Source organism: Panthera onca, chromosome B3, assembly GCF_046562875.1.
Source record: "Panthera onca isolate mPanOnc1 chromosome B3, mPanOnc1 haplotype 2, whole genome shotgun sequence".
NCBI classification, from domain to species: domain Eukaryota; kingdom Metazoa; phylum Chordata; class Mammalia; order Carnivora; family Felidae; genus Panthera; species Panthera onca.
This window is the reverse complement of record NC_138344.1, coordinates 31866712-31891723: the sequence shown is the minus strand read 5'-3', so window position 1 is coordinate 31891723 and position 25012 is coordinate 31866712. Positions and strand designations below refer to the sequence as shown.

General features: G+C 58.2%; 1 protein-coding gene across 1 annotated transcript; it reads right to left on the bottom strand.

The window, feature by feature from the left end:
- Window positions 1-103: 103 nt before the first annotated feature.
- STRA6 (signaling receptor and transporter of retinol STRA6) lies at window positions 104-24413 on the bottom strand. Its single transcript, XM_060618082.3, has 20 exons — window positions 24155-24413; window positions 22522-22560; window positions 20334-20517; window positions 16776-16842; window positions 16376-16461; window positions 15046-15185; window positions 14393-14416; window positions 14035-14201; window positions 12593-12715; window positions 10368-10435; window positions 10114-10190; window positions 9781-9842; window positions 8674-8836; window positions 5484-5559; window positions 4345-4478; window positions 3099-3216; window positions 2914-3015; window positions 2040-2203; window positions 1627-1776; window positions 104-1015 (listed from the first exon to the last, which is right to left on the bottom strand). Exons 3-20 carry the CDS (start codon window positions 20444-20446, stop codon window positions 867-869), a joined length of 1983 nt encoding a protein of 660 aa, XP_060474065.3. The 5' UTR covers window positions 20447-20517; window positions 22522-22560; window positions 24155-24413; the 3' UTR covers window positions 104-866.
- Between the last annotated feature and the right edge of the window lie 599 nt (window positions 24414-25012).

Genomic DNA, 25012 nt, shown 5'->3' with positions numbered 1-25012 from the left:
GGATATGGCTATGGGTTCTCCTCTGCCCCGCACGGAGTACCCAGCCCCACATGTGACCAGGATACCCCGACCCCACCCAAGCCCCATACATGATTTACTGGCAGTACGGGCAGTTTTCCCCCACGTACCCTCCTCCTACGGAGGACTGTTTCTCAGGGACAAGTTTATTACAGGGAGCACACTAACCCCTTTCATAATATCTAAAGGCATACCAATTGCAAAAATATCAGGCTCTCAAGTGTGGCCAGCTCGGTGTGGGGCCTGCTTTGAGCCATGACTTTGCTGCCCAGTAGGAGCCCATGGCTTCCTCCTGGGCTGCCTCGCAGGAAGGCACGAGGCCCCCCCAAGAGGAGAGGGGGAAGCTGGAGGAGAGAGGAAGCCCTGTGTCTGGTTCCGTGGTGGTGAGATCCAAGGCTGAGGTGGGGCTGAGCTGGAACGTGAAGCTGTTCTGGGCTGAACCTCACCAAGGCCAGGCAGGAGAAGACCGCAGTGAGGCTGAGGCTGGTGGCAGAGCCAGCATGGGGAGGGGCCTGGATGTGGCCTCCCCGGTTCCACTGGCTCCCAGACCAAGAGCCTACACCACCAATTACTTCCTCTGGAGCCCTTGCTGGCTTCCCAAGACAAAGGGTGCAGACCAGAGCCCTCTGGAAGCTCCTGGTATGAGCAGACCTCCATCCAACCACAGCGACCCCTGGCTTCTGATGCTGGTCGCTGATCCGGGGAACTTGCTGGCAGAGAGGCTGCCCTGGGGGGGGGGGACGCTGGGGACACTGGGGAGGGAGTGGGCTGGGAGGAGGGGAGGACCGACCCCAGCACAAACAAGGACAAGGTGGCTTCCCGCACCCTCGGGGCTGGGCTCCGTTGACCTAGGCCCCCGACAGGGCCGTCTTCCGGAAGGCTTGCAGGGCCGGGTTGTGCAGCAGCGTGTAGGCCAGACCCCAGCGGGCCCTGCCTTGGCGGGCCCTGGGCCCTGCTCCTCTGGCCACGGGGTCCTTGGTCTGCAGCAGCTGTATCCCTGAGAGGGAGAGACTTCCTGTGAGTCACTCAGCAAACACCCAGCCAACCCCTCTGGCACCAAACCTGAGCAGTCTGAAAGCCTCATGTGTGTTGTTGGGGAGGCTGGTGACCCCGGGGCTCCAGGGTGGGAGGTTGGGAGAAGTGTGGGCCGCAGAGGGGTGTTTGTAAAGGCTCAGGGTGTTGTCCCACAGGGGGCAGGCAGAAGAGAGAGGGGCCAGCTCTATGGAGGGGACTGGAGGAAGGGCTGGGACAGCCAGCTCGGTACCCACCTCCCTACTGCGAACTTCCCGGGCGGTAAGGAAGGGGAAGACCTCTCATTCTCTGCGTGTGAAGGGTGTGTGTGTGTATGTGTGTGCACTCTTACGGAACGAGCAGAGGGAGACAGTGTGCGGTGGGATCAAGGCTAAAAAATTACCCCGAGAGGCACCAGGAAAATGCTCACTTCCCTTCTCCCGCAGGCAGCGGAGGGAGAGAGGAAGTGAGCATTTTCCTGCGGTTCACTCCATTGTACGTCGTACATACTTCCTATGTGTGGCAGGGGGCGGGGGCATGCCTCTTCCCTCAGAGAAGGTGGGCTCAATTCCCGCCATCCCCAGGGGGAAGGCCCACCTTCTTCTTCCTCCCCGTGTCTGAGGCCATCCTGGGCGCCCCGGAGAGGCTGGGGCCGCTGTGTTCGCAGAAGCAGGTCACAGAACGCTGTCGTGGCTGGATGCAACTGGCTGGCCTCGATCTTCAAGAAGCTGCAGTATGTGTGGTAGCCTACGGTGGGTGGAGGACGGCAGCGCTGGGGGAGGAAGCCCCCCGCCCCGCTCCGCCGCCACCCCTAACACACGTACCGGAAGTGTCCTGAGCAGCCTGCCGACGCGCCCCCAGACTCCCTGAGCGCACGGCGCCTGCGCTGCCCGTGGGTCCCCCGCCCACACCTGCCACAGTCCCTCGTGGACTAGCTCGGGGCAGAGCCTCCCTCACTGCTTGCACAGCCTAAGCAACCCCTGCTCCTGGCCCCTGCCCAGCGGCCCTACCGGGGTCGAGATTGGCGGCTCGAGGTGGCAGCAGGCTGAAGTCCATCTGGCCAAGGTGGACAGCATTGTAGAGGGCAGAGAGGAGCACTCGCCAGGCAGCCACCACGGCGCCCACCAGCACGTTGATGGGGAAGAAAAAGAACGTGACTGCGGAGAGCGCTCGCCTGGGGTGGGGGGAGAGAAAAGGCTGAGGCTGGCCCTCCCCCACCGAGCCCCTTCCTCGGGGTCAGGGTCAGACCTAGGTACTAAGCACAGCCGCTGTTGTTCACTGCCTATCATTTATCGAGTATACCTTCTAAGCACCCTGCCCTGTGCTGGGCCTGCTCTCTTGCCCCCCACCACGCTGGGAGACAGGTGGTGGTACTGAGGCCCAGAGAGACTGGATGGCTTAGCTAAGGCTGTCAGTGGCAGAGCTGGGGCTTATGTCCTGGAACTTTCTGTGACCCCAGTGTCCCATCTCCCTCCTCTGGGTCCCTTGTCCGCTGACTCCAAGTCTCTCCTAGGGCTGAGGTCCTCCCACAGCCTTTCCATCTAACATGGAAATAATGTTTCTGTTAACCTCCTTCCTGCAAAGGGGGAGACACATGGTTTTGGGGAACACAGAGGGTCCAGGGGAGAGCGGTGCTGATCCCCAAAGCAGGAAAGACTCATGGAGTATTTCTGGCACTGTGACAGGTGAGCAGAGAGGTATTCTGGAGTCGGCTGGGCCACTGTTCCCTTTCTCTTTGGGAAAGTCAAGCTCTCCTACCCTCCGCTGGGCTTCCCGAGAGGAAAGAGAGAGATGGCAGTGGAGGAAGAAGGACACGATAGGAAAGACCCCGAAGAAGAAGAGGCTGAGGTCCTGAGGAGACCACAAGCCCAGGAGCTGCCTCACCGGTTGGTTAGCTCTGGGTGTCCATGGCGAGTCTCTAGGAAGATCCAGTGGGCTGCCATGTTCTGCAGGACCACGGCCAGGACCAAGGTCAGCCAGAAGGGCCTGCAGGTGGGGTGGGGAGGATGTCACTGTTAGTGGCCCTCTGGGCGGTGGGCCTAGAGCCCTCAGCTCCTTGCCTCTCTCACCATGAGGACTCCAAGGATCGGAGGAGCAGGAGGTTCCTGCCGTGGAGCACGGGCATGAACACCAGGAAGGCAAGGACCATGATCCCCAAGAAGAAGATGATCTGTTGCACCAGGAGCCCTGCAGGACAGGGAGGTGCAGGGGGACAGACATCAGGCTCTGTGGGACCCCAGCCCACCCTGGCACTCCCAGGAACCCAAGGGCTTAGGAATGGGGCAAACCTGGTTTCAGATCCCTGCTCTGCCGCTGCCTTAGCTGTGCCAACTAGAGCAGGTTACTTTACCTCTCTGAACTTCGGGTTCTTCCTCGGTCAAATGAGGTCCTGGCCCCTACCTCAGCAGGCTTGCTGGGAGGATCCAATGATATAATGTCTGTGGCAACTCTTTGAAAACCACAAAGTGCTTTGCAAACGTTATTTCCTCCCAGTTGTCCCCAAGCCCTTGGGGACAAGATTGCATTTTAAATTAGTGTTGCATTCCTATTGGCCAGAGTCCTGGCACACAGTTGATGCCAGAAACTCGTCTATGGAAACAACTGGCTACTTGTTTACACGAGGTCATGTGTCTAAAAGAGCTTGGGAGGTATAAGGTCTACCAAGAGGAGGAATTACAACTTTTTGCACTAGTAATTTCTCTTCTCCTTTGTCATTCTTCTCCTCCTCCCCTGGGGAGGTGAGGACCGAAGGAACCAGCAGGCAGGGAAATCAGGCCCTGGCTTTTGCCACTCTGGCCCCAGCCCCCTCCCATTTCAGAGGGCTTTATTCACTGCACTGCCCGTGGGGAGAATCAGAAACGTGCTAGAAATTAACCTCACCTAACCCTCTCAGGGCAGGACCCCCTTGGCAGCCCCAACGATGACCACAGAACCCTGCTTGCATACCCCCAGTGATAGGGATCTCATTATCTCCACAAGGCAGCCCACTGTGGCATAACCCACCCTTATGTAAGCAGGAATGTGCCTCCGTGAACTTCCCACCTTCCAGCCCTGGGTTCACCCTCTGTGTAAACAGCTGGTGGCAGTGAGGGGCCATCCTCATGCGAGGGGTATCCTTTCCCCAAGGGCTTCTGCACCTGCCCCTCTCCCTCAACCTGAGTGAGCCTCCGGAAGGCAGAGAAGGCAAGGTGGGTCCCTCTTGTTGATCTCGCCCCAGTTTGCCCCAGCACGGGTAGACACCCAGGGGCAGCCAAGACCTGCTGAGAGCTCTCCCCTCCCCAGCTGGGGCGGGGGAGGGGGCAAGGGGGTGCTCACCAAGGCAGGTAAAAGCAGTCTGGTAGGCACTGAAGCTCATCCAACAGAATATGGCTTGGCGGGAGGGGTGGGGACTCCGGGGCAGGGGGCCCAGGTCCAGGGCAGCCCCTCGGTACAGAGCTTGCAGGTTGACCCTGGTTGGGGGAAGGGGGTGAGGAAAGCAGAGATCTCAGGGAACACACACACTCCCTAAAGTCCTCCTCTGGGCCAGTCTCTGGCAGAATTCCCCGTCTCCTTACGACCTATGGCCACAGGCAGGAAAGCCAAGGGCTGTGGGAGCCAGACAGGGCTTCCTGGAGGAGGTGGTATCTGAGTAGAGTCTTAAAGGATGAATGAGTGTAAGTTTTAGTGCAAGGCAGAGATCGAGGGAGATGAGTTCAGGCGGAAGGCTCAACCTGAGCCAAGTCAGAAAGGCGAGGAAACGATTGTAGGAACGGAGAGTGACTCGCAGGAAGCAAGGTTCCAGGCAGGCAGAGGCTTGAGGGCCTTGAACGCCGGCCAAAGAAGGGCCAACCCTGTGGGAAAAGATCCCTGGGTAAAAACCCTGAGGCCTGGCAAATGCACACTCTGCCGTTGCTCCCCTTCCCACCCACGCTGCTCCCAACTAGAACCTTCTTCCCCACTCTGCTCATAGCTCACAGTGTGCGGGCAAGCGAGGCAGTCTGGGATTCAATGGCCCATCACAATCTCTTCAGCGCCCCAGCACCAGCCAGGCCACCTCCACAGCCACGCTGGCATGTGGCAGGTTCACTCCAGCCCCTGTTTCTGACACTGTTCCCCCTGCCTCTGGCCATCCTTCCTCCCCCATCTCTTGCCTCTTCCAACCCCCGGCTTTCCCAGGCTGCCTTCCAGCCCACCCAGGTGGTCCCTTCTCAGAGGGCAAAGTCCACACCCCAGCTTGGGGTCTTCCAGCCCTGTATCACTCCCACCAGACAGGAAGCCCGGGAGGGTGGGCACGGCGAGGCCCCGCCTTCTCCACCCACCACAGGGCAGCTAGGCAGGCGGACACAGTGACCACCTGGGCCTGCAGTGGCTCTCCCCTCTTCCCAGACCCAGGGCTTTCCCCACAGGCCTCCTGGCTCAGGGCTCCTGCACCTCTTCCCCACAGCTGCACTGGGGAGTCAGAGCCTGCCACTGACCTGTGTGTCACCAGTGAGCGGATCAGCATGAGGAAAGTGAGTGAGCACGACAGGACCAAGGCCGAGATGTAGCAAACTGAAGGGGGAGAGAGAGAGCAAAGTGGACGGCCTCCCCGGGGCCCCCAAACTGCTGCCGGGGCGGGGCCCGGGTAGGAGTCACCCCTGCCCCCCACCCACGCTCCGCCTTGAGTGGAGACCCCTTGCCACCACCCCCCCACCACCCCACCCCCTGTTCTCAGATGCAGTGCAAGTCAACATTCTCAGCGGTCTCCTGCCCAGCGACTTGGCGGCCAGGACAGGGAGAGGCCAGCTCTGAGGCTGCAGACCTGGTCTTCACATCTGTCTTGCTGCTTCCATTGCGGCGTGTTGCATTCAGGCCTAGCAGGGATTGGGGGCTGCAAGCCTCCTGCCCTCCATCAACACCCAGCCTCAGTCTGCACCCTCACAACAACCCCACGGAAGGGGTACTGGGCTGACCAGGGGGCTGAGGTTCAGCGAGAGGGCCTGACCCACCAGTTGCACTGCTGGGAAGTGATGGCTTGAGACCTGCAATTGTTTCCAAGCAGACCCAGAATCAGCCCGGCGTGCCTGCCCCCTGATCGCATCAGTCACCCCAGGGAAGCGTTCCTGGTGTCTGTGTTCCATCCAGAGACTGGGGAGCAGGAGCAAACACACAAGGAGAGGCAGGCACTTGTTCCCTGTAGCCTCAGGTGTCGGAGAGGTGGGTCTCTGCACTGACAGCACAGCACGACCACCCGGAGCTGTTAAAACCCCTCGTGGCCCCGGCTGCACCCCAAGCCAATTAAATCAGAATTTCTGGGTGTGGGACCCAGTCCTTGGCTTTTGAATGCAGCCCGGGTTGAGAGCCACAGCACTGGGGGCTGCGCAAAGATAGAGCCTTAATGATCCATTTCAATCAGCCATTGACTGAAATCAACCAGGCCACCTACAGGTATTGAGGGCCTGCTAACTTCTTGAAGTTAGGCTGGTGTCGGAATCACCAGGAGGGCTTGTTCAGTCATAGAGGCTGAGCCCCACCCTCAGAGTTTCAGGAGTCTGGCAAGCGGCTTGAGCCTTGGGATTTTAAAAAAAGTTACCAGGTGATTGTTAGGCACAGCCAGGCTTGAGAACAACTGCTACCTAAGAAAGCACTAGGCACATGCAGCTCTGTCCTGCTCCTCTTGTCCTTCAGGAGCCAGCTCAGCACCAACAAGAGGGTGCTCTGGACCACCTTCTGCCAGGTGAGGGGCCTGTCTGTGAGCCTGTGCAGGTGAGTGAATGGGTTAACGTGGGGGGTTGGGGGAAGGCAGCCCCCTTGGCCCCAGGCCTGGCCATCTACCTCTGCTCCTTTCTCCCTCAGTTGGTTCCAAACCTGGGTCTCTCCAAATCCTGGTACCCACAAAATCCTCCTGCTCTCTGCTTCCTCCCCCCAGATAGATCGGTCTTCCCCCCACTGGGTTGAGGGCCTCAGCGACAAGGCTGCCTCTGTAGCTTTAACACCTGTTTTGCAGTAGGGAAAGTCAAGTCCAGAGAAGTGAAGTGGCTTGCCCAGGGTCACACAGCTTTTAAGTGATGGAGCAGGAGTTCCATCTGAGCTGTCTGATCTAGTCCACGTGACTCAGAGGCAGGGCCCTCTGTGAGCGATGCTAGGCTTATGGTCCAGGTGCCCAGTGGGCAGCCGGAAAATAGGGTCTCGGGGTTCAGCAGACATTAGCTCCTCAAGCTAAGCACAGACCAAAGGGCCCCTGAGCCCGGATATAATCTCAGTCCCATCCCTGGCTTACTGAGTGGCTTTGGACATAGCTCTGGACCCTCCTGGACCTCAGTTTTCCTCATCTGCGGACTAGGAGAGCAAACACTGCTCTGTTTGGCCCCTGAATCCAACAAGATCCAAAGTGGAAGCATTTAGGCTTGGAAGCTGCAGCAGGTGATTGTAAATGCCAGTGTGGTGAGTAGAAAAAGTCCACCATCCTGGACATGTCGCCTCCTGCCTCTGAGCCTCCATTTCCTGTTCCTGCAGATTGATGAAGCTGAGCTAACAGGGCTGCTGTGACCTTGGATGTGGGCCGATGTGGGCCACGTCTGCTCCTGCCTGTGGCCCAGGTGGCAGCCAACTTAGAAAATCTCCCTGGAGGCGTCATTTTCAGCCCACCTAGAACTTGTCACCTGTCCAACTTGTAGGGCCACATGTCCAGGGTGGCCTCTCGAATGGGAGCAGAGACGCTCAGGAAGGCGGTGGGAGTGGTGGTCAGGGAAGGAAGTGGTGACTGCACACATTTCTGCCCACCCCCACTTCCTGCCCCTTTCCGTGCTTGGCATGCCTGGTCTGCGGGGAGAGGATGATGTTAACAGTCAGGAACAACTGCTGAGCAGTCACACCTCCACCTGCAAGGCTGGCAGCCTAAGTTCCGACCATCCCATGTTCCTCCTCGGAAGCCAGGGTGCTCGTACCAGCCCAGGACCCCCAAGTCAGCAGAGGGTGCAGGCCCAGGACTCCTGACCACCAGGCCTTGGCTCAAGGTGGTGGAGACTGTATTACTCTCTTAGCTCCACTCTGCCTGGCTGTGCGACCCCAAGTGAATCCTTTCCCATGTGTCAAGGGGGGACACTTCTCAGTCTCCTCCACAGGGCTATTGGGAGGTCCTGGGAGGTAGTATAGGTGGATGACAGGACTAAGGGCTAAAGGAGGCATCAGACCCCAGAAGGGGAGGCTGGTATGGTTCCCCGGCCCACAGGCTCATTGTCAAGGGAGGGAAGGAGAAAGGAGATGGCCCAGGAGGATAGGGATTGAGGAAGAGAAAGCATCATCCTGCCCAACCCCACCGGCCCAGTGTCCCACGTCACTGCCTCCTTTCCTCCTTCCCTACCCTCAGCAAGGCTCAACGGGCTGTCCCTTCAGCCCACACATCCAAGGCCTTGCCCATCTCCATGCCCAGAGAGCCGCACCCTGGAGCCAGGGTGGGCGACACCACACAAGCTGACAAGGGGCTTGAGATGACTCCTTCAGGTCTCAGAGACTTGGAACTGGACGCTGCAACCAGCCCAGTTTGGAGGGGAGGCAGTTGAGACCCACACAGAGGAAGAGACATACCCACGAGCACCCCGCATGTCCCTGGCAAGCTGGGACTGAGCTTGGGTGTCCGGCTCAGGTCCCCCCAACGGGCCCTCAGGGACTCCGGGGAAGCCTCACCTTCCAGAGCCCACAGCTGATGCTTCACCAGCCCCACCACTTCCTGCCTGTCCTCTGAGAGCACGATCCCAAAGCCGGCCAGTAGGTAGGAGGCGTCCGTGGTGATCCCCGCCCTCACCTTCTGGATGGTGGGTACCACGCCCACCAGCAGCAGCAGGGCCACCTGGAAGAGCCCCAGAATGAAGGTGCCAGGACCTGGCCGTGCTCACACCAGGCGGCCATCCCAGGAGAAGCGTTTTCTGAGCCAGCAGGGAGACTTCGGGGGAGAAACTGTGGCGGCACACGGCTGCATCCACAGGGCCAGCACCCGCCAGAATTCTTGTCTGCCCCGAGAGCGGTGTCCTCCTGCCCCTACCCCGCACGCCGCGAGCAGATCTGACTTTGGCCTAACAGGCGGCAGCCGTGCTTCCAAGCGGCACAGCTGTGCACATCTGTCTCTCGGACAACTATCTAAACCTCAGAACATGAAATTTCCAATTTCCCATGTTGGCGAAAGCCGCATCTCATACGGATGAGCCCAGGCTCACTGGGGTTCATGTTTTGGCTACCGTGAGGTATTAGCAATAGGAACTTGGCCAAGTCAAATCCACCTCTCTGAGCCTCAATTTCCCCCATCTGTCAAATGGAGAAAAAAATCCTGCTTATCTCCCAGGATTTGGGCTTTTTGGTTTTCTGGGGGTGTGCTGGGGGGGGGGGGAGGGGAGTATTTCTTAAACACATATTCCTTCCTAACTGCCCAAATCTGCTTAAAACTTCCCAAATGCTCAAAGAGGAAAGTAATTCTATTTCCTCTATTTTACAGCTGAGCTAATGGGTTCAGAGATGTTGAATAACTTGCCCAAGGTCACACAGGAGGCAAATGATGGAGTCAGGGTTTAAATCCATGTTTGTACGACTCCAGAACTCATGCTCTGACTCTATCTGAGCCCAGTAGGAGTTGACACCCCCTCTCTTCTGGGTCAGCCAGCATTCCCAAGATGTCCAGAAACAGCTAGACAGGATTGTAGTTTGGGCTTTGGGGGAGCTGAGCTGGGCCTGCGCCATCCCAGGCTTGGGGGTTGGGAGCAGGGGTCCAGAGGCAAATGGCACTGCAGGGGCAGGACATACCTGGTAGATGGCTGTCCCCGTCAAGGTGGCCGAAAGCACCAGCTTCAGAGGGAGTCGGAATCCTGCAGTCGCCAAAAGGAGGGATGTGGGAAGCCCAGCACCACTCAGGCCTGGGAGCCCCCACCCCTCCCAAAGAGCCCAGAAAAAGGGCCAGGACTTACAGGACCCTAGACCACCAAAGCCAGGCCAGGGGCTTTCCCCTTGTCCCCAGCTGGGACTGTTCCTCCTGACAGGGGTTCTGGGGGACGGGAGCCGGCCTCCCACTGCAGCTGTTTCGTGCAAGGAATGGGTGAGGTCACCTGCCACTCTTGACCTCAGCTCCCCACTCCATACCTCGCTGAGGAGTGTAGATGTAGTTTCCGTAGCAGATCCAGACCCGGGACAGGAAGCCGTGCTTGGAGGTGTGGGAGCTGCGGAAAGACCAAGGCAGGCAGGTGCCCTCAGGTGAAACCCCTGCCCTGAGCCCCAGCCCCAGAGTTTGGTTTATTCCTCACTCTACCCCACCATGCTGCCCAGGGACAGCCCCCCCAAACTAGCCTGCCTACCAGCTCTGCCCACTGGCCCACAGGGAATGCCTAGGACCTCACCTACTTTCCAGCTTCTTTCGGCAAAGGAGGGTCCTCAGATATTCCTCAGAGTAACTGCTCTGCAGCCCCTGTGGAGACAGACAAATGGACGAGCAGATGAGACCTGGAGATGGCCTGGAGCCATCCCTGGGTCCCTGGCTCAGGGAACCACAGTGGGCTCCACGAAAGCTTCTTGCCTGTAGTAGGGTGCAGAGGACTGACCTGGGGGGCAAGGTCCGTGCCCCCTTAAGTTGCCCTTTCTCCTCCACAAATATGAGACTATCAGTCTCCTAAAAATACTCAGTGTGAGCAGTTCTTCTTGAGGTCTGTCTCCAGCTCTCTCCTGCTTTAGCCACTGCTCACTGCTTCCCTCCTGGCCCACAGGCCTCTGCTAGCTGAGACTGGGGCAGAAGGGAACCTATGTCCCACGGGCACATCCCTGACCAGGACACAGGAGGGGGCCATTCCAGGTCACATCCCCCAGGCCTCTCCTCCGACTCCAGGGAGATCACAAGGGTCACGGGATTTGTCTAAGCCCCATCCCAGGCCTTAAGCGGCCTGCCAAGTGGCAGAGGCCCACGGTAAGATGGGGTTAGCCCCTGCCCCTGATCATGAGACTGCAAGCCTGTCACGGGTTGCCATGGCAACCCTGAAACCCAGGGGAAGCGTGGGTCAGCTGGAAACTTGACTGGGTCCTTTGAGGCTTAAACCTCCCTGACCCAGGGCCAAAGAGAATTTTACTTCTCCCAGGACTTCTCAAGAGGAAAGGCATGCATGGAGGGAGAGGTGAGGCAGAGAAGATCCCTGGAGGGGGAAGGAAAGGGACTAGGTAGGGTAGAGACATGCCCAGTGTTACCACGTAAGAGCCAAACCCAGAGTCGGGCGGGCCCACGGAGGACCCAGGGCGGCCACTAGAGAACCTGAGCCCACCCAGCCTCTCCCGCCTCACTCCCCTTCTGTCCTTGGGGACCTTGGCTCCCTGTCTAGCTTCAGTCCCAGCCCCTCTCCAGAGCTCCAGGCCCGTGGGCCAGCTGCCTGCCATACCCCCATGACCGCGCCCCATCCCCTGCACACGCGCGCACACCCACGGTCCGTATAGCAGCCACCTCCCTACTGTCTGTCCCACGTGCCACCTCAAGCCTGGCCTTCACCTTCCCCAACTGAAGGGTTAACCAAGCCCTTTCGGCATCTGAGTCCCCAACCTTTCCTGAGTCTGTCCCCCTCCCCCTGAGGGCCTCTGCGGGATGGTTTTCTTCCTCTCCTCCCCCACCAGGAAGAGTCCTTGACCCCCCAGTTCCATGCTAGCCCATGGCTGGGGGATGGGCCCCGTGCTTCTCACATTGCCCTGTGAATCTTTGTTGCTGCCTGAATCCCCCCAGGGCACTGGGAGCTCCTGGAGGTCAGACACAAGTCAGTGGCTCTGAGTCCAGGGTACCTCGCCTGGGGCCTGACACTTGGTAGGTGCTTAGAAAGCTTCCTAATAAGATTGCCTTGTTTTGTAAGAATTCTCTCTCGTTATGATGTACCCACCCATCGATCTAAAAACTTCACAAATATGTGTTGAGTATCTATCGTGTGCTGAGAACTGGCCAGTGCTACAAATTGTGTGTGAACGAAACAGACACAAGCCATCTCTGCCCCTTTACTCCTCTTTTCCTACACCTGCTCACCTTCTCCTTATTCTCTCCCTACTCCAAATCCTTCCTGTCCTTCAGGGCCTCTACTGAAGCCTACCTCCTCCAGGAGGCTCCTCACCGCCCCCCAACCCCACCCCGGCCTCAGTTCTTCCAGCTCACCCCTTCATCTGCCTTTATCCAACCATATCCAACCTAGAATTGATTCATGAAGCGACTCTGCCCTGGGTGTTTCCTGAATCATGTCGGCATCTGCAGGGCTCCTAGTGGGCACACGGCTCCTGGCCTCTCTCATTTCTCCACCTGGAGCCTCTGTGTCTCAGAAGCAGAGCTCTGACTTCTGCCTTCTGGTCCACTTCCCTTTGTTGGGTCCCCATTGTGCGTCTGGCGGGGTGCCCCAGGTATCCTGGGTGCCAGCTGAGGGCCTGGCCTAACCTTTGCCCTGGGAGGGGGGGACTACCCAGTCACTTGGTGACTCAACAAATATTTTCTGAGCACCTGCTATATGCTATGCCCTACACGAAGCACGATTGCCCACAGGGCACCAACAGACATGCAGGAGCTCAGGGTGTCGGGTGTGACCAGAAGCCCAGCCCAGCCCTGCCCCTTTACCTCAGAGCCCGCTCCTGTCCTGTGGCTGAAGCTTCTCACCAGCTGCACCGGGTACCAAATGCTCAGGAATCCGAGGCCCAGAAGCAGAGGCAGGGAAGCCAGCAGGGAGTAGTACTTGTAGATCTAGGCAGACAGACAGACAGATTTCCAGACACACTGACCTCCTGCCTTCCTCCCCCAACAGAAGGCCAGGATCAATTTCCCTTCCCGTTTCACTCCCACCTGCCATGAGGGTGGCCTGAGGCCTCTGGCCCACCCCCTACCTGGGCCACTCAGCACCAACACTCTCGCTTCCCCTTGTGAGGCCCTGTGGAGATGCTCACCCTCCCCCGGGTTCCCGGACTCCCACAGCCCTGGGAGGAGCCAAGAGAAGAAGCTATGTAATCCCCTCCTCCTTGCAATGGGGTCTGAAACCGGGGACACCCGCTTTCTATGTTCCTTTGTTCCTGGGCTTTGGGCACAGGCCCCTGAAAATTAGAAGAGGGCCTAATTTTGTCTGTGTACAATTGCGACCTGGGCATCAGGGAAGTACATGCCCTACCTCCCGGCACCGAGACCTTCCCAGGGTTGGGCTCCTTCTGTATTCACTCACTTATTTGTTAGTTCAATACGTTTTTACCGGGAGCTCAGTAGGTGCCAGGCTCTGAGTGGTGAAAAAGACTAGTCAAGTCCCAGCTCTCAAAGAAAGCAACCAATCTGCATCTCTGCCCTGAAGGATTGGTGTTATCAACTCCGTTTACAGGGGGGAAACTGAGCCTCAGAATGGTGATGTGGTTTCCTCAAAACACTTAGCATCACCTGGCATCATTTTGTATATTTACTTATTGTGTCTTCCCTTCTGGAATGACAACTGTTGGGATGCCAGGGACTTCATCTGTCCTGTTCACAGCTGTATTCCAGTGCTTGGAAACATCCCTGGCACGGAGTATGTGTTTCAAATATGTTTGTGGAAGGAAAGGAGGGAGGAGGGAGAGAAGAAGCTGGGTTCAAGCTCAGGTTGCCTGGCTCCACCCTTGGGGCTCTAGATGGGGCAGCGTCACACCCCCAGCCAGCAGCCAGTGAACCAGGTTCTGAGGTTCTAGAATTCTCTTTTTACCCTCCAAGACCATCCCCCTACTCGGGGCTTGTCTTCCTCCATCACTCCTCGCCCCCACTCCAGCCTGACCAAAGGAAGGCTGGGGAGTCAATAATGGAGGGATTTCAGGCTCTCCCTTTCCCCTCTCTGTGCCCTCCTAGACGGTGCTGAGGACAGGCCCAGCCTCGTCCCCTGTTCTTCCCACAGACGGCGCAGTGTGGAAGGGCCTGTGTTTACAGGAGTGGAGTTCTGTGCACAGTGGAAGGCAGCGGAGAAGCCCAGCACATAGATAAGAGGAGAGGAGCCGTGCTGGTTCATGCAGCCCTCCATGCCCCTCTGCCTCAGGCTGCTGCGAGTCCGCGGTTACCTTGGGTGCCTGGGGGCACTCTACCCTCTGCCACACCTGGACCCCAAAGTGAGCCCAGGACAGTGTGCTGCCCAGCAGGTGTGCGGCTCCATGCCTGACCGTGGCACAGGCGGCCAGAGGGTAGTAGAGGGCAGGGTAATAGAGCAGGGCGAGTATCTTCCAGGGCCCTGGAAGGCAAGAGGGGCAGAGGGAGACACGTGCTGGAAAGGCAGATGTGGGGCCTGGGTCCAGCCCCCCCCCCCCCAGACCCCTCTCCTGCCTCCGCCTTCTGAGCCCCTCAGCTGGTTCAGTGAGCCAGAGGCCCACATTCAAATTCACGTTCTGACTAGTACCGGCGTTGTGATCTCGGGCAAGTTACCTCTGGGAGCCTCACTTTCTCCATCTGTAAAACGGAAACGGTGGTAGTATATTAGCAAAGACATCATGAGAAGACACATGTACAGCGCTTAGCACAGGTGCCTGTCAGCTGTCAATAAACTTAAAGTTGTTACTTTATTACCTTTCCCTTCCCGGACCCTCCTCAGGGTCCTCCGGTGTGAGATGGGGCTACTACCCACCCTTTGCAGGGTCATTGTGAGGACTGGTTGATCTGAAGAGATCAGGTTGAGGACAGTGGCCCCTCTTGCTGGCAGCTGCCCTTTGCACCCTCGCTTCCTTGAGCCCAGCTCTCAATTCTCCAGAACCCCTCCTGCTTTCTCCCCACTCTCCTCCGTTCTCAGAGGGCTGGGCTGCCTGGGGGATTCAGCCTGCGCTGTTCTGGGGGTGGGGTTTGCACAAGAACAGAAGAGGCGGACGGGGCGGTAGTGACCCAACAGCTGGGACCCACAAAGGGCAGGTTTCATGCACTGTGGGAGCAGCTGGGAGCTTAGCGGGTCAGCATCTTCCGGGCAGTGGCTTACGACTCGGATGGGGGCTACCTGACTCGCTACAGAAGGGCCCGGCCCCATGCTCCGAATTCCCACCTGGTGCATCCCACCGATCTAGCCCCAGGGCCTCAGCTGCACTGGGTACCTCGGCTAGTGGATGAGGCCAAAGTCAGGAACGGCAGCGGGTCCTCGGCGGGGAACAGCAAACACAAGGAACTGAAGAGGACCGTGAAGACAGCGGCAGGCACCATCCAGGTCCTGTCCCCAGCCAAGAAATCCACAGGGCTGGCGCAGAGACAGGGACAGGACAGGAGGGAGTCACTCAGGCCCTGTCCCCCACCCCCCATTCCCTTGTGCCACGTTCCATAAACCGGGGAGGTAGAGGTGGAAACTTTCCCGATGGAAACTGAGGCCCCATCACCCATTCATCCCACACGTGTTTGTGGGGTGCCTGCTGTGTACCAAGTTCTGGGCCTTGTGGCAAAGGGACTCCAGGACATCCCGCTGATACACATACACAGAGTAGGAACAAGCCAGAGCACCGCTCCCTCCGCCCACCCTGGAAGCTCCGGGAAACAGCTGCCTCCACACAAATCAGTCTGTCTGGGCTGGCAAACCTTCAGAGAGCTCGGAGAGTCACAACATCCTTGTGCAATAGCCACCGCCCCGGCCTGGGTGTGGCCCGGGGCAGAGGGCAGACAGCGGGCACAGCCGTCCCAGGCCCTGGCCCTCTGGGTTCAGGGCAGGCCTCTCAGACCTTCCGCTTCTGTCATCCAGCTTCACCTCATGCCCCGAGAGCTCCGTCCTGATTCCTTCTTCCCTCCAAGCCCACAAGCTCTTTCCTGGGCCCACCAGTGACAGAAACCCCAGGCTAGTCCTCCCCAAAACCATCATGGCAGGACCCACCTGGGTGTGTGGTCTTGGCCTGGGAACGAGGCTGTCTACACTGGGGTTCCCATCACCACCTCCCCCAACACTTTGGTCTCTCCCGTATAAGCCTGCCCAGGCCCATCTCCTCAGGGCCATCCTTGTCCCAGGCTCTGGGGTCACAGGACTAAAGGAGATAGGGGAAGAAAGTTCTAGCCACAGGGACTGGAGATCAGCCTCTCATGATCTGCCTTTAAACATCGGGGTCTGGTGATACCCTCAAGAGAAACGAACCCTCATGGGCACCCCCTGTCCAGACCATGGGCCGTCTGAGGAAATGTATCCTGGAGCCGGGCCCTGTTAGGTTTGTGTCTCCCTGGGCCTGGAACAGGAGCAGGTGGGCCTGAGCGGGTCCCCCCCCACTTCCCTCTGGGGCTCGTGACTAAACTGAGAGCCAGGTAGGGGTAGGGAGAGCCCCCAGGCTGAAAGGATGGGGACGTCACCGAGACCTGAGCTGACGTCTAGGTACCTAACAAACCACCACGCTCCCAGAGCGGCTCCTGTCAGCCGGGCCACCTGAGTGGGAGTGCCCAGGCCTTGGCACCAACCTGGGCAGTCCAGGCCTGCCGTGCCCGCAGCGGGGCCGGAGCTGGCGGCACCTCACAAGCACAGCCAGCATCAGCAGCACAAGGATCTGAAAGGAGAGCACAGAGCAGGACGTGGGTGCCCAGGCCTTTCCCTGAGGGGCTGAGTCTGAGGGCTTGGCCTCAGTGCCCAGGACGCCCCCTCCCTCCCCTTCCCCCAGGGCGCGAGCATGAGGCATACTGGGGACTGGCCAGAGAGAGGTGGCCAAAGTCTGAGAGGTTGGACTTGGCTGCATCCTGGTTGGGGTCCTCACCCTGGGAGAGCTCCCGGGGTCCCCCCTCACCAGCCTCAGCAGGGAACGCAAGAGCCCCTGCCCGGCCTGGCAGTCGGTTGCAAGCCAGTCCGGACTCAGGTTGGACTCACCGACAGCACAGCCAGGCAGGCGTGGAGGAGGCCGGACAGCACGCTGGGGTGGCAGGAGGGCACTTCCCTGCAGAGCGAGGGAAGGCTGGGTCAGGGCCGTGTAGGGACTCCCTTGGGTGTGCAGCCAGGGTCGGGGTCCCAGGCGGTCTACCCTGGGGCTCCACCCACCACCCCCCTCAACCCTCCGGTCTCTCCTACACAGGCGTGCCCAGTTCCACCTTCTCAGGGTCACTCCAGGGTTTTCACACCCCTCGTGGTGTGCCAGCCCCATGCCAAGCTCTGAGGTTACAGCGCTGAAGGAGACAGGGGGCTCCCAGGGGAAAACATGGGAGAAACAGAGTGGGCCAGCTGGACCTGGACCCCTCTTCTTTCTCACCCACATTCTTCCTATCCTTCAAGGCCCACTTCATTCCTCCCTCCTCCAGGAAGCCTCCCTGACTGCTCCAGCCCTCATAGACCTCTCCTTCTCGGCACAGTGGTTGAACGTTATTGCCTGGGTCAAGCAATCAAGTGTTTGGCCCTATGATTTGGCCCTTTGATTTGAGTTTAAAAGATGGTTAGAGCCTGCTGAGGCAAAGAAGGGGAAAAGTAGCTCCGTGTAGAGGAAGGAACATGAGGCAGCCGAGTGACAGGCAGCAGACCGTGTGGCTGGGGCCAGGCACTTTCAGTTTACAGTCTACAGGGGGGAGGGCAGGCCAGAAGCAGGTCGCAGCAGGCGTGAGAGGCACTAGGGAGCCACTGAGGTGTCTGAACAGGGCAGTTGTTCTGGATTTGGGGAGATTTCTGTGATTCAATCTGAATCACAACAGCAACAAGTAGCACTTACAAAGAATTTGACTAAGTGACAGATGCTGTCTGTTCCCTGTCTTAACTCAGGCATTACCTAAGAGGTGGGTGCTATCATTATCCCCCTTGTTCAGACAAGGAGACCAAGGCTCAGAGAGGCTAAGTATCTTGCCCAAATCACACAGGAAAGCAGCAGAGCAAGGATTCGAACTGAGGTCACCTGGCTCCAACGCCCACATCTGACCAGGCGGGAGAGGTAAGGAGCATGGAAGGAGGTTTTAAGTTGAACCGTATGAAATGGTCATTTCCGTACATCAAAAATCTTTGAGAATCGGCATTTTCAAACAGTTGAGCACAAGCCGTGGCTGGGGAAGGGGGATGGCAGGGTGCGTCTCAGAGGTGTGTAGGAGGAAGAAGGTACACGCCTGGAGACGGGATAGTAGAAGGAAGGGGAGTTTCCAGAATGACCGCTGAGTTCTAGGCCTTATTCCAAGATGAGAGGTGAGGACCAGAATCACATGTGGCCAAGGAAGCCCAGGCTGGGTCTCAGACACTCAGGGACAGAGGTCAGACTGCAGTGGTGAGGACACTGAAGCAGAGGGGCAAGACCGCTGTTCCTAGACGTTAGGCTCTGAGCCTACAAAGGGCCCCACTCAGAGGGAAAGGCAAGCACATCTCTCTGGGTTGGGAGGGAAAGGCTGGCTGGCTGATGTGGGGGCCTGATACCCTCCCCCCACCGCCACAACAGAAGGGCCTGGTGTTGGCCTCTTGCTGGGAGGCAGGCCAGGAGGGAAGCCTCCAATTCCCCTTTGAAGTGAGGGGGCGGGGGAGGCGAGTGTCATCCTGGACGGCTGCCACAGGCATCTGTGTCCCCAGGCTCTGGCTGAGAAGGTCAGTGTTGGTGAGGAGGGGATAACACATGGGCAGATGTCGGGCTGGGCACACGACCGGGTCAGAGGGGCTCCGGGGGGTAGGAAAGGGCCAGCTCGGCTTACTTGGAGCAGTCCTGTGCCCACAGAAGACCCCAGATGACACAGCTCACGCCATCAGACTCACTGCCCACCCCCCAAGCTTTTCTACCATGAGGGCCCCTGGCTAAGTGTGACCAGGAGACTGAGTCCAGCCAGCCACTGTCACCAGTGCCCACCAGCCCCAACCCCAGCCTGTTGGGGCACACTGACGTGCCAAGGGGGACTACCATCAGGAACTCCTCAAAGCTTTGTGCACCATCTCCCTGGGGTGTCTGACTCACTCAAGGAGAAGTGAGCCCAAGTTCATCTCCTTGGGATTCCCCTGAGCTTCCACCTTCGGGGGTGGGGTTTGGGGGACAAGCAACTAGACTTGGATTGGCCAAGTAAGTCGATTCAAGCAAACCTCCTCATTCTTCCCTGCGGTGGGAGGAGGGAGCTGCAAATCCCAGATGCCACGCACATGACAGGCAGTGCTCCCCATCACGCAGGCCCTGCTATGTGCCCAACTTCATTCTGAGCCATATCTGAAGAGCCCAGCCCCAACCAATCCCCCGGGCCCTGAGGCTCCCAAGGACTCAGCTGCAGATTAAGGTCTTAACCCAAATCAGGATCTGTGCGCTCATGGGTTCCTGGGCCCCTCCCCGTTCTGCTACTTCTCCCGCCCCCAAAATATGCAGCAGGGAAGAGGGGAGCCCACAGGCTGTCCAGATCAGCTCGGGAAGGGGGTGGGAAACCCCTTGCTGACCGCGGAACTGCTGACCAGGTGGCCAGCATCCTGAGTGCTCCAAACAACAGCAGCCTCCCCCAGGCCTGGGTGGGGCCTCTGTCCCTGCTGGGTGACCCAAGCCTGGCCCAGCCGAAACCCCAGCCCCTGGGGAGGCACACAGGCATGTCTCCTTCTCCAGTTTCCACTGTTGATGGAGAGCAGATGTGTATACATCTGGCTCCGCCCCCCGCCCCCCCCCCCCCCAGCCTCACCTTTCCAGTACTGTAAGCCCTCAGACAGAGGAGGGGGGGTGGGGGTTGGGGCCAGGGCCAGGAACAGGAAGGGGAGAACAGGGCTCTGGGGCCCACACAGGCGAGGAGTCCTCGGCGGCCTGTGGGGCCCAGGGAACCCCGGCCCCCCTGCCGGGGTGCTCAGACTCAACAAAGATAGGGGCCGGCAAGTCCTCTGGCCGCACTTGACCGCACTGTGGTTGCCCCCTGCCCCTGGGCTCGCCTGAGCACTCCTGCAAAAACGAAAGGACCCCCTCATCTTCATGGAGACTCAGAGCCAGCCAAAGGCAACAGGGTGGTATGTTTCCTCAAGGACTTTCTTTCCTCAGGTCTCCCCCTGCCCTGGCCTGCCCAGAGAACCTGACACTTGTGAACACCACGCCCCAGATGGTCACCACAGGAACCAGTAACCCCTTGAAGGCAGGCCCAACTTCCCTCAACCACTCACCCAGCACTCACTCTCCAGCCCAGCTGGAGTCACCCAGGGAGCCGCCCCAGACTGGCAGGATCTGAATTTGCAGGGATGGGGCCCAGGAGGTTGTATTTTTAACAAACCACACGGGTGCTTTGTAAGTGACAGTCCAGCCCAGGTCCCCCTCAAGTACCAACATCAGGGCAAGGGCTGTTATTCCCATGTAACAAGGGTCTGAAGCCCAGAGAGGCTGTAACTTGCCAAGGGTCACACAGCAAATGAGCGACATGGTTCATCTTAGCAGTCCTGGCCCAGGGGCTTCCCCATCCCCCCACCGGTGACCTTGGCCACACCCCACCCTCCTGGTGGACAGAGCCAGGGCTTCCAACTTACCCCTCTGGCTGGAGCTCCTGGCCACCCTGGGGCTCGTCGATGTACCAGTTGCCATAGGAGTAGTCATCCGTGGCTTGAGAGGAGGTCTGGTTCCCCACCGCCTGGGACGACATTCTCTGGCCTTTCTCCTTGCCCCTGCCCCCAGACAAGTCAGGGAAAAAGCCGCCACCGATATGAAAAGAGGCTTAGGAGGGGAAAAAAAAAAAAAAGGAAGAAAGAAAGAAAGAAACCCAAACAAAAAACGTTTCTCTTTAATCCTAAAGGTTAGTTTCTTGCTTTTAGCTCTCTGGAAAAGTCTGTCTGGGAGAGAGGGCCAGAGCAGGCTGGCACGGGAAAAGGGGAAGGGCTTTTTGCGTCCCTTCCCGTCCCTTCCCGCCCCGTCTTGCCCGTTCCTGCTGGAGATAGTTATCCCCTTGGGAAGAATGCACCCCTCAGGGTCCTTAGGTTCTTGCTGGAGCACCTGTCGGTCTGACCCCCAGCCTTTGTGCAAAGGACCATTTTCAAAGAAAGTTTGTCCAATCCAAGCTGTCCACGGAGAACCCCCCCTTCCTTCCCCCTCCCCAAAGCCACCCAGACCTACCCACAGACACACACTCAAGGAAGGGCAGGGAGGAAGGAGCTGCAGAGATGAAAGGGTGGGCGGGCAGCAGGCAGGCCTAAACAGCCTGGACCCTCCCAGCTGAGCTCCAGGTCCTTTCTGCCCTCAGGGGTTGAACCCAATCCCCCTCTTTGTTCGGGCTCCCTCGAGATACCACTCCACCCCCCCCTGCCCAGCCTTAGCTTGCCCGTCTCTGGCTCCCTTGGCCCTCCTGATGGGATCCCATCATGGTCCTGACAAAGTCCCCCTCCCGGGGCAGGAGGCCCCAGCTCCACCTTGCAGGGGTGCGGCCAGGAGGGTCCGGCGGGCACCTGGCTACACACACATACCTGCCCCCAGCGCCTGCCCCGAAGGGCCCACAGCTTTGCCCACTGTAACTGCAGCGCGCCAGTTACACACAAATCCAGCGTCCTGCAACCCAAGGAGACAGCTGGAGCTGGGCTAGGGGTGGAGGCGGGGAGGGGGAGTCTAGCCATTCCTTCTCCTGGTGTTCCATGAAGGAGGCAATATGTGTCTCACTGGTAAACCCTTCTAGTTTCTCCAACTTGATTTCACAAGGAGATAACTCACCCCCACAAGGCGGAGATTAGTCCTTTAAACACAAACCAGACCCACGAGTATGCGAGAAGGGTCCCTCGGGTCTCCTGCTCCTCCCAGGCTGTGGGGTGAGGGTAAGGGAGGCAGGGCCTGGCAGAGGCTGGGGCTTCCTCTGCATCCTCCCTCCCCTGAGAGGCTGCACCCCTGGCCAGCTCCCCTCCCCCTCCTGGCCCCAGCTCAGAAGGGAGGCAAGATGTAGATAAAGACAGAGAACAGTTCTCAGGCCCCTGTCCCAGGGTGGGGGTCAGGCCCTCTGAACCTTTGAAGGTCCCTGTCTTTCCAATACCCCAGAGGGGCCCTGGGACATGGCCCTCCCCAGCTAAGGTATTCATTCAACAGGATTTTTTTTTAAAGGCATTCATCCATTTATTCTTTTTATTTTTTGTAAGTTTGTTTATTTTGAGACGGGGAGCGGGAAGGGGTGGGCGGGGCGGGGGGGGGGGCAGAGGCAGACTGAATCCCAAGCGGGCTCTGCACTGTCATCACAGAGCCCGATGCAGGGCTCAAACTCACGAACCTTGTGATTATGGCCTGAACCAAAATCAAGAGTTGGACGCTTAACCAACTGAACCACCCGGGTGCCCCCATCCATTTATTCTTTTTTTTTTTAATTTTTTTTAACGTTTTTATTTTGTTATTGAGAGACAGAGAGAGACAGAACGTGAGCAGGGGAGGGGCAGAGAGAGAGGGAGACGCAGAACCTGAAGCAGCTCCAGGCTCTGAGCTTCCAGCACAGAGCCCAACGTGGGGCTCGAACTCACAAACCGAGAGATCGTGACCTGAGCCAAAGTTGGTCGCTTAACCAACTGAGCCACTCAGGCACCCTTCATTTATTCTTTTAACAAAAATTCATTGAACAATGACTAAGTGGAGGCACTATTCTGGGCCCTGGGATGTGAGAGTTTACAGTGCGGAGGGGACAAGCGCGTAAATAACCTGGAGTCTGAGTCTTCCTGTCTACAAAGGGAAGGTACAGAATGCTCTGATGCGTACCAGAGGAAACTGAATTTGGTCCGGAAAAGTGGAGGATTCCTGAAAAAAAAAAAAAAACACCTTTCTGTGGAGATCTGAGGGCAAGGAAAAAGTGAGCGGAGAGTGGGGGTCTTGAGGGTGGGAGTGGGGGTAGAAGGAAGTGTGTTCCTGATAGAGTGAACAGCCCTGGGGGAGGCTCAGAGGAGACAGAGCTTGAAATCCTAAAAGCTCCCCATGTAAATTTAATAGCCAGGCCCACAAGGCTTTCCAGGATTAGGGCCCGAGTTCTCTGTCAGCCTCGGTCGCTCCCCCTCCTTCCCAAATGGCCCCTCTTCCAGGAAGACGGCTCAGAACTCCCGCCCCACCCCACAGAGTTGTCAGTGTCAGCTGACGCAGAACAGAGTCAGCACTTTGTGTGATGCGATGAGGGAGCCCACACTTCCTGTCTGATCCCAGGAACCTGGGGTGAATCCAGCCTCCCAGGCCTGGCTGTGACGTCCTGGGGGCAGGGCTCTGCCTCAGTTGCTTCTTACTCCCTCATTCTGCTGATGCACAGTATGGGGCTCTCCGGTGACAATGCCTTTATAAACTGGGTTTGCAAAGCCATGGCTTGCTCTAGTGACCGTCACTCCCCCAGGGGCCTGTCTGGGGCGCGCCACTATTTCTCCAGCCAGGCTTTGCAGAACTCTCTACTCCAACACCAGAGCCCCGCACTCCCTTCACTGCTGAGGAGTTTTGGACCCCCAGCTTAGAGATCAACTGAGTCCCATCTGCTCTTAAATCCCCATCATGATACCTCCAACAATTGGAGTCCAGTCTGTGATGGGGAGCTCATTCCCTCTATGTTCATAACTGGACCATCTTGCCTGTCAGAGACCGTTTCCTTCCCTGGAGGGAGCCTCCCCGGTCTGGTTTGTTCATCCATTCATTTAGCCAACAAAGGTGGATTGCATGCTGATTATGCACCAGGGAAGGTTCTACAGACTGAGGATGTAGCAATGAGCGAGACAGGGAAGCCAACGTGTACCGGGGCAGTGGCGAGATGGCCGTGTCATGAGTGCTGAGAGGGAAAATAAACTGGGACAAGAGAAGAGACACAGACAGCAGTTGGCTGCGTTAGGCTGGATGGTCAGGAAAGCCCTGGTGAGGAGGTGACCTTGGGGCAGAGACCTGGAGGAAGAGAGGGGTACCCAGCTGGGCACCTGGATGGAAAGACATCCAGGCTGCCTGAAGGAGTGTCTCTCAACCTCGGGGGCTGCAGCTACACTGGCAGGGAGGGGCCCTGCAGAGCCCAGGCCTGGTCCCTCCCCCACAGTACCTCTCCCCTAACCAAACCCTGCCCCCTCCCCAAAAGGGACTTCCAGTTAATGCCTTCCAGTGGCCTCTCCCCACCAGGGCTACTCCAGTGCCCATGATATCACCTCCCTCCTCACCAGGGAGATGCAGAGGCCGTCTTCAGGGAGGCCCTAACCGGAGGTGAGGAAGTTGCGAGCTTTGTCCCTCTCCTTGGGTGTGGGCACAGCTGACAGAAGGCAGCCTGGTGCCCAGTACCTTGATCAGGGCCGTGCTGGAAACAGGCAGGAGCAGGCCCAGGAGGAAAGAACACAGTTTCTATATAGCAAAGAGAAATGCCCTGGTTGGGGAGGCAGCCTACCTGAGCCCTGGGGCTGGCTGTGTGATCCTGAGTGTTCTCTTGGCCTCTCTGGGTCTCAACCCTGCCTCTGCCCCAGGAGGGGTGGGGCTACCAGCCTGGAGATTCTTTGACTGTGGGCTCTCCTCTCCCCAAGGCCACTATTCACTGCTCTCAATGACTTCATGGCCCAAGAATGTAGAGCTAGCACACCAGGCACTGGCTGTAACAAGAAGGTCAAAGCCACAGAGGCTGTGACTACCCAAGTGTCCCCCGTTGTCTTCTAGCCACCCTCCTGGTCCCCAGCCTCTCCATTCACTCTGGTGGGGGTAGAGAGGTAGGCAGACCGGGTCGAAGATCCATGGTTTCTGGGTGGCCACATGGCTCAGGCTGGGAGAGGGACCCCACTCCTTGAGCCCAAAGTACCTCCTCGGCTTGGAGCTGGAAGAGCTTGGCGCTTGCATCTGTAAAACGGGAGGGTTGGCTCCAAGATGTTAGGAAAGATGTCACCTGACCAGACTGCAAGCTTGCCAGGAAATGTAATGAGAAGAGAAGGATGGTAATGATGTGCTCCTGAAGAATTTCTCCAAAGTCCTGGTGGCAGAGTCCACAGCCTACCCACTGGAATTGGCTTTTTAAAAAAAAAAAAAAAAAATGTTTATTTATTTATTTTTGAGAGAGAGAGCACAAGTGGGAGAGGGGCAGAGAGAGAAAGAGAGAGGGACAGAGTAGGCTCTGAGATGTCAGTGCCGAGCCCGATGCAGGGCTTGAACTCATGAACTGTGAGATCACGACGTGAGCTGAAGTCAGATGCTTAACCAACTGAGCCACTCAGGTGCCCCTAGAGTTGGCTTTATGGGGTGACTCATACCCAGAAGAGTC

Bases quoted from the DNA above. Each gene is read 5' to 3' on its own strand.
- STRA6 (XM_060618082.3), bottom strand. From the start codon at position 20,446: ATGTCGTCCCAGGCGGTGGGGAACCAGACCTCCTCTCAAGCCACGGAT. The intron at 15,186-16,375 runs GTTGGTGCCAAG...TCTCTGCGCCAG, and splicing joins GGCAGGCCTGGACTGCCCAG to CCCTGTGGATTTCTTGGCTG. The intron at 2,204-2,913 runs GTGAGGCAGCTC...CCCCCACCCCAG, and splicing joins CACCCAGAGCTAACCAACCG to GCGAGCGCTCTCCGCAGTCA.